Genomic DNA, 8,905 nt, shown 5'->3' on the forward strand with positions numbered 1-8,905 from the left:
TAAGACACCTATTTTGTAGTTTCAGTTAGGGAGTTATTACTTGCATTGTATAGACCGATTTTGAACCTGGTGAGGGAGGTTAAGCTCCCGGATTCTAGATTGTATTCTTGGTTCTTTTGCTGTGAATATCATATGTTTCTTTACTCATTCTTGTGTGTGATTCTTAGAGTGTGATTAGAGAGTGAGCGTGTTAGGCTTCTAACCCAGATTCCTATCATAATCTCATATATTTTTTACTATATTCAACACTTACAATTGATTTTTGTGTCGTTATTAGAGTAGCAAGATACTTTGGTGTGAAAGTTCAAGTAGGATAATATTTACCAAACAAGTGGTCACGTAGTTAAGACAAAATAAAAGAAATTGCATCCTCTAATCTAGCGCTAGATCCAAATCGCATAATTAACATAACAATCATTGTCGTCTCATTAACCTTTAGATAATAATACTTTGACAATATGTTTTTGACAATATTTTAATATCATCTACATAATTGATCCATGCTGGTGTTTATAATTATTATTATTGATTGCGAAATAATTTTGGACCAATAACAGAATGACACGTAAATGATGTTAAAATGTTGTCAAAAAAATGTTGTGAAAGTATCATTATCCTTATCCTTTACTAGGTATGTATTATAATTCAGAATGGGTTAGTGAATCAATTTAACAAAAAATCTTGCGCAAATAATGTTGAGACAGAAGTGCGGGTTCCGCAGTATTCAAATAAGCAAATTACGCATCTAGATTTACCAAAACCACTCCACATCTTTTCATGTCTAAAAACATTTCTTGGTGCTACAGGAGAATGCACATTGGGTGAAGGGGGAGTGGAAGATTCGATATGATTCTCCAAATGAAAAAAGTAAACTGCAACAAACAAAAGGAGCAGTATACTCCCCCCATCCCAACATACAAAATTAACATTCCATTAGAAGGTATCGTTCTGGTCAATATTAATATTGGAATAAGGGAAAGCAAGCCATCCATGTATTTGGTAGCTTGTACAAACAGCAGGAGAAAGTTGTTATTCTAGCAGTGTATGGAGGACCATTTGCAAGAGGCTTCAGCACGGGCTTCTTCCAACTTCATCAAGAGGTCCTTCATGAAACGTGTATTTGTGCCATGAGTAATCCGTAGTATATCCACCGCCTTGGTCAGTGATTTAACAGCTTCCTCTGTCTCTCCCAAATACCTATTTCAGAACAATTAAGCTCATACAACAACAAAAATACATTTCTTTTCCTTTTTAGCTTATAGCCTTTTTTTATCCTTACCGTTTTATATCTTTACTTTTCTAACTTCATTTTTTCTTAATTTTATGCTACCCTCGGACTCTTTAGTTACGCCTATTCACAATTTTTAACTTTCAATATAATATTTTACCTTTAAAGAACTTATTACTTAGATAAAGAAATGAAAGTTATAATTCCTGAAAAAATATTTGTCTACAAAAAATTCTGTTTCTTTTTGTATTATTTTATAATTCGGTTACTTTAACAATTAATTTTACTTAACTTAGAATCTAATGAGCCTGGATTTTTTTTATTTAAGTTAACTTACTAGTTTTCAAATATAAATTAACAGGCTAACCAAGTTCTTGAATTATTCATCAAATCGGGCTTTAAACTAACATCTTAATCAATTGAGTACTCGCTTTTAAACGGAAAGTATACAAAACTTAAAGATAATTTACTAGTAATTCAATTATTTGCACTTTCCTATTTTTAAGAGGGATGGTAAATTTACTTTACTTCAACTGGAGGTCAACATGCCCGAACAAAGTGATTAGCTGTAATGTGATAATATAACACCGCCCCACCATAAGACAATTGTAACTACAATTGGTGAGTGATGAATGATTAAAGTAATTTGTAGTTCTAAATTTCAAAACAGAATAATCTGTAGAAGCAAGTCTCTAAGAAAGTAATATCGTTGCTAGTTTGTTATTTCAATAGATATTTAACCTAGCTCCTGCTGTTCTTTCAAACTAGATCAAAAAATAAATTCAACATTACAAATAACGTGTATTTACAACAGTCATAATATCAGTGGTTAAAACGTCTACTTCAACCAAAGCAATAGATTGATTTGAATATAATCAAAACTCACAAGCATCTCGGATGTTACCCTTGGACCTTGGCAATTGAGATCACATCCAATCATTCTTAAGGAATCGTTCTCTAGAGATTTGTTATCCACTCAAGACAATTCCAACCTAAAACCTCTAAAACCTTTCCGATGAACATTCCAACCTAAAACCTCTAAAAATGAACAAGAAAATTCAAACACCAAAAGTGATACAAGGTGGCTGCTAGTAAAACTAAGTGAAACTCTAAGAAAGCTAATAGAGGAAATTTCATTAGATTTTTTATGCCCGATACAATATTTCAAGAGTTGGACACTTTGCAGCTTCAATTTCTCTTTGGTGTGCACTCTTATGTTGGGTTTGTACTTTGAAGCTCCTGGATGACCATCCTGATTGGGGTAGCATATAGCAGACTAGTTGTCTAGGAAGAGTTGGACACTTGATATTTTCTAGTGTTTCACAGAATTAGACTTTATAGTGCTTTGTTATGAACTTATATTTCTTACAAAAAACTATGTGGCTAATTATGGGTTGTGTTCATAAGCTTATGAATTTTCATATTTCATTGATTGATGTGATTCAGAGGTTATTTTCCTTGCTTCCATCATTTTGTATGAATATATATAAGTTTAAGCATAGTTTTACACTTTTAGTAAAGCCTTACGATTTAATTACAATCTTTTGATCCCCATCCTAAGTAAAATCTGAATTTTGATAAAACTAACATGTTATGCATATGTATATAGAAACTTCTATATTATTTACACAAATGCTTTCACTAAGGAAAATAATTTAACAAAAACCTCAGTTAAACAGATAACAGATGCTTACCATTCTAGTTTTCCACAAGTATAATATTGCAATCCAAGCAGAGGGTGAACAGATGGATACACTTCTGCAGTAAAGTAAATTGACAAGGAAATGGATATTAGTATTAGCAACATATTATGAACTTTTCTTCAATCAGAACATGATGACTTGATGGAATTGAAATGTATTAGGGAGTACCATGTACAACCTTGTGTCAAACATGATGACTTGATGTAAATTGACAAGGAAATGGATATTAGTATTAACACCTAAATTACAACCTTGATTTTATTTGCTTTGCTTCCAGAGTACCATGTGTCACTATTGTTAACAATAAGTAAGAATATTCTTTTTCTTTTCATTCAACCGGAATAAATGAAAAATAAAATGGAAACAAAAAATTGAAGAGCAACTACAGAATCTCATTATTATGTCATTTACTGTGAATCCACCAAGTCCGGTATAACATACTTTCATAGAATGGAATGGTCAATTTGCAATATGCTAAAGCTTCAGTCCAGTGTTCCAGCTCCATTAATGACTGCAGACAAAAAACTGTCAAAATTTTAGATCTATTATCTGGAGTTCAAACATAAAGTATTGCTTCAATGGACTATTGTTTCAGTCCAGTCTTCATTTTTTCATGTGGAAACATGCTCCTCATGCAATGATAAAAAAAAAAAAAAAGCAGAAGACAGGCATAGGTTTTAATTAATAAATTATTAAATGAGTCTATTAATAAATTAAGCAAACTTTGGATATACACGAAGGAGGTAGGCTCCTTTTGTCATGAAGTGTGGTATACTGTGTGCAGCGTCATCCAAAACAGAATATAAATCATATCAATCCATATTAATTGATTAGTGTGTAATATAATTTAGTGACCACAAAAGAGCAAGAGAATTTGTTTCTACTAAAAAGTCAAAAATAAGATCTGCATTCACTGAAGAAATCTCCATAAGAATTGTACTAATTAAAGCATGTATTTCAAAGTTGAGTTTGATAATCAATATCATCGAGCAAGATATATTAATAAAGGAAAAAGAGTAGAGTAGATAAGAACGACAAGCAGGAGCTTACCTTCAAAATCTTCTCTCGAGTTTGCATCAAATTAATTGAGAAAGGATGATAGAGCTTTGTTTGCAGTTTCTCAATCTTTTTATAAATGGAAATAACTTCTTGATAACCTATATACAGTCAAGGATTTGACATCATGAACAACTAGGAATCCCTTTTATGTGCACATGGATCAAGGCCACCACAAGGGAGAGAAAGAGAAAGAAAAATATTTGAATACAAAAGGAGAAAAGTTTAGGCAATCGCAACGGCAATTATATATATTTTAATAGAAACATTAAAGGATACTGCAAGAGAAAGAAGACTTAGAAGCTGCTTCTTCAGATAGCAATTCAATTTCAGTTATAATTTCCTTTATCTCCTCCTTGCCCATAACTAGTTGGCAACCTTGGCATTGAAATCCTTTCCCATCTTCAATTTTAGCAGATAAAAAACAAACCAAGGTCATTGATAAGAAAGACATAAAAGCACCTTAAAGGTTGGTTGTCTATCCTTGATCTAAGTATTGTTCATAAAGAGGAGGATGTACAAATGTACCATCATATTTCAAAATCAGTAGAACATTATAATGTTCCCCTCCTGATACTTGAACACTTATTACAGCCACGGGTTACCTACCGGTTGTTCGAAGCAAGAAACCACCACATTTTTCATTTTTGCATCTATATCCTTCTAAAATTTCACTTTCTTGTATATCATCTTTCTGGCCCTTCAAAACTAACGAGACTGAATTAGCTAATAAAAGCATGCCAATTTTATGGAAATGTAATAAGCCATGAAAGCCTAAAAAAATATATCCCAGATTAATTTAACAAGTACCATTTTAGAACAGCGGGGACATGTACAAGTGAATAGATACTGCTCTTTGAGAGCCTTCTGTCGAGTTATTGTGCTTCCAGCAGTCTCTATATAACTTATCACTACCTTAAAACACAGAAAATTGTATTGAACATGATCTGGAAAAGAATATATTATGCAACATCTTCAAGTAATTTTAAATTGACACTATCGTCATCTAGTGGATATGACATGACATCTACCCCATCCAAAAAGTTTTTAAGATAAAAACAAGAGGTGCAACTGTCAATCAAGTCCATTAGAGAAATGTATGTTCTAGTCCAGAAAACTTAGCAGAGTTAGAGAGTAGCAAACATTGAACAGCTGCTTCACTGTGGAAATAATTAAGAACTGTGAAGTTAAGTAGGTGCCAGTTCTGCACAAGATAAAATAGTGGCAAAAATAACAAATTAAAACAGGAAGCAGTGTCAAGGCAAAGTTGTCTGATGTTCGAGCAAGCTAAAGGTGATTCAACAAAACAATTGGGATTTGGGGCCAGAAGTGGTACTTAAAGTTTGACAACAATTTTGACTTTACCCATATTTAGGTTGAAGTTATCATTATTGAATATAGTGAAAAACTATGTATGAAATTAATTTTCTTTGTGTAGAAAATACATATAGGATACTTTATTTATAATGAAGGAAATATGCACTAAGCCTAAAATACAAACTAAAAAATAATAACAAAATAACAGAAGATAAGTAATTGAAAATAAAAGATAAATATAAGATATCTAATAATCTAAGATATCTAACAATCATCATTAACCATTTGAACCTATCATTTATCAAAAAACAAAATAAAATCAACCATTTATTTAAATGCACACATTTGTTTGTATCTTTGATTTGAACTGACCATCTTATTGATACCACACCTACATGGAAATCTTGAAAGACTAAATTACCTTAAAGGTGCCTAGTTTTCCTCCAAAAAACGGCTGCATGAGTTTTGAGTTTTAGTATTAATTAACATAGAAAAGCCACATATCTTAAATTTTCAATGGATTAATAGAAATAACAATTCTGTCTATGATAGTTTAGCTTCCATTTACATCTACAGTCAAAATGTAGTTATCCAAAAAAAAATCCAGTTAAAAGTGGACACAACTTAGAGAACAATAATATGAGACATACAGAAAATATATAAAGCTAAGAATGAAGTTTATGTTCACAGAAATACATAAGAGGCTAAAAGACATGAAACAAAATGCTTAAAATCCCAATTTTCTGCCCAAGCTTGTTTTGAGATTTTATAAATAATACTCAAATGACATTGCTTGCTCTACAAACCAATGAACTAAGTATTGCAAATTATAATTGACTTATAATTTAGAAAAGAAACACTTACCTCAGTACCTGCGGGTATATGTTGCACAGCACGTACCAATGCTGACCTTCCCTCAAAAACCAACACAGAATTGGGCAAACAACTATATGGTAAAACCAAGATTAGAACACGACCAACAAATAGGATAATAGATACATATATCGAGTCTGTAGAATAAGTGGTTACCTATGATTGATTATGGAAATTACGGGATACAATCCTGTTCCCACAGGTCTTAACTCATTGTCACAAATAGTATGAGCATTACATGCAAACTGCAGGATTAGATCTGAGCTTAGAATGGCATCGTCAGAATCAAATTCACACAAACAGGATCTTATGTCTAAAACAAGTAGGTCTAAATCCACATGAACAAAACCTTTTTTATTTGTCATGGAGAGTGCTGCTTGTGATTTTAAATGAGAACAGTTTATAATAATTATATCAAATGATCTAGGTATAGGAGCATCATAAGACCTTAGAAAAATTTTCTGCAATCTCTTTTATATTGATTTCCGGCCATTTCAATATGGAATATACAAGATTAGCCATCTGTGCATAAAGCACCAGCTGCTCCTCTGTGATATCAGACATGTCTTCATGAAAGTGAATGTTAAAAAGAACAATCATCATGAAAAGTACGAAAATGGAGAAAAAACTAAATTCATTTCAATACACTTTCAGTAAAAATAGTAATAAAAAGGATACGAGCCACTAATGCCTCCACCAAGTTGTAGTTGTCCATAGCAGTGCTTGGGGTGACCTAGCAATAGAACGAATAATAAATTTCTCTCTTAAAGCTGGTCAATGTTGAATAGGGTTGAAAAATCCTTTCTGAATAAACGGGAGAAACATTTCATAGCCACAGAAAATAATTTTAAGGATAAGTCATTGAAGGCAAGGTTGAAAATTCATATTAGTACAACTGAATATAGAAATTATGAAAGAAACCAGGAAGTTAAGTATCCCACAGAATAGTCAGCAACGAATATTAACATTCTACCATATTCTTTATAAAGCATAACAGTCCATAATTACTCTCTTTGGTATCTAATGAAGCAAGCTCCAGTCATATTTGAACTAACTTCCTCCACACGTTAATCTTCTGGGATTGTAACATTAGCTAATGTGATTGCTAAATGAATAATATAGCCCATAACTAAGGCCTCCATTTCCAGGGAGAATACAAGAGCATCAAGCATATTTCCAGAATACAAGTTAATGACAGGTATATATATATATATATATATATATATATATATATATATATATATATATATATATATATACACACAAAATATAATGGTCTTTGGAAATATAAAAAGAAAATAGGTTTCGAAAAACTGATATCAGCATTTAATTTACTGAAAACGATAAGATTTGCATTTTGGTAACAACAACAACCATTAGGAGAGGCTGAGTCCATGAACCATACAAAGTCATTTAGCTCAGTTAAAGACTTCACATTTATAACATTGCATTAATAAATGTTTGTATTGACTTCCCAGACATATTCCATACAACAACGAAAATGGGGTAAGATTTAAATTTCATAATGTAACAAGCAGCTCTGACTTTCGTGCACCAATACATTACTCAAATATTAACTTTTTATATACCTTATCATCTTGCAACTTCCTCCGTAGGTAAAGTCTCACCATCAGCCGTATGGATGGCGTGACAGATTTTCTCTTATCCTTGTCAAGCCTTGAGACGACCTCACACTCAAGGCGATGCAGCTTCCACTCTGACCTCTGAACAGCATTAAAAAACTCAACGAAAGTTACACTGATAGAGCAAATAAATTATTAACCCCATTAGCATTATTTAGAATCAAACTTTGTAGGAACTGAACCTATCAGTGAAAGGAGAAGAGATGATGAAGAAGAACAAGACCTGACATGCGGTTCCGCAATAGTATGCAACATGGCAACGTGAGCACCTTCTAAGGACATCAGATGTAATGAAACATCCATCACACCTTTTGGGGGTGGAAAGTGAGGAGTTGTTTGGAACACAAACGTAAGGTTCTTGGCCTATAATCACATCCCCTGCACCATCAGCGACGCATTTGACATTGATTAAACTCATTCAACTCAAACAAGTAATGAATGAAGCGAGAGAAGGTGTTGGAACTAGAGTGAGAGACCTGGATAGAAATCCCTTGAAGCGAAGAGAGAACGACCCTTTTCTGGGACGGTGGAAACTGATAAGCTATAATCTTTAAGAGCACTTTGCAAATTCTCCATTGCTGGGTGGAAGGACGGTACCTCTGCGCTCTTCTTTTCCCCCTCCCTTTGGTTTAGAGGGTTCGGGTTATTCATCACCTGCAACTCGTTCCGCGGGTAACCTTTCTTAAATTTCCAAAATTGCTAATTACTCCTTATTCTGACACTATTTGCATAAATCTTTTTCGTGCCCCGTCCCTCCAAGTTCAAAACAACAATAAAATTTTGTTTATTAAATAAATTACGGATAAAAAAAATTCTTGACCATAAATCATTTGGATTATCATAAATTATATATATATAAGCGAATTAGATTTTTTTTTTCCCAAAGAAATTGACAAATATAAGCTTAGATCGATAAGATTGAGTTAAAAAAATCATCAAATTATGAATATCCTAAATAATTTTATTGTAAAGAAGATAAATAAAGTTATCTCAAACTTTAAAGATATAAGCTTGCGAATATTTATACAGCAATAGATCCGATGATATTTTAGAGATAAAACATGCCCAAGGACTTATCTTCATGG

General features: G+C 32.5%; 1 protein-coding gene across 2 annotated transcripts; it reads right to left on the bottom strand.

The window, feature by feature from the left end:
• Positions 1-750: 750 nt before the first annotated feature.
• On the bottom strand, positions 751-8,478 carry LOC108329914 (histone-lysine N-methyltransferase ASHR1). Of its 2 annotated transcripts, XM_017564296.2 has the most exons (15): positions 8,297-8,478; positions 8,044-8,198; positions 7,767-7,901; positions 6,856-6,910; positions 6,625-6,743; positions 6,334-6,422; positions 6,169-6,250; positions 5,131-5,191; positions 4,798-4,898; positions 4,597-4,687; positions 4,267-4,389; positions 3,982-4,088; positions 3,373-3,442; positions 2,923-2,986; positions 751-1,197 (listed from the first exon to the last, which is right to left on the bottom strand). In XM_017564296.2, exons 1-15 carry the CDS (start codon positions 8,469-8,471, stop codon positions 1,035-1,037), a joined length of 1,590 nt encoding a protein of 529 aa, XP_017419785.2. In that variant the 5' UTR covers positions 8,472-8,478; the 3' UTR covers positions 751-1,034. The 2 variants fall into 2 exon arrangements, with proteins under 2 accessions (XP_017419785.2, XP_017419786.2); XM_017564297.2 differs by lacking the exon at positions 5,131-5,191 and having other exon boundaries at positions 4,798-4,902; positions 8,297-8,477.
• Between the last annotated feature and the right edge of the window lie 427 nt (positions 8,479-8,905).

The sequence above is a fragment of the Vigna angularis genome, chromosome 4 (genome assembly GCF_016808095.1).
Source record: "Vigna angularis cultivar LongXiaoDou No.4 chromosome 4, ASM1680809v1, whole genome shotgun sequence".
NCBI classification, from domain to species: Eukaryota; Viridiplantae; Streptophyta; class Magnoliopsida; order Fabales; family Fabaceae; genus Vigna; species Vigna angularis.

What these genes read in the sequence shown, in the direction of transcription:
- LOC108329914 (XM_017564296.2), bottom strand. Translation starts at nt 8,471, where the DNA reads ATGAATAACCCGAACCCTCTAAACCAAAGGGAGGGGGAAAAGAAGAGC. An exon ending in GGAAGTTGCAAGATGATAAG is followed by an intron (nt 6,911 to 7,766) that starts GTATATAAAAAG and finishes TTCTATTGCTAG; the next exon opens with GTCACCCCAAGCACTGCTAT. An exon ending in ATTTCCATAATCAATCATAG is followed by an intron (nt 6,251 to 6,333) that starts GTAACCACTTAT and finishes TTTACCATATAG; the next exon opens with TTGTTTGCCCAATTCTGTGT.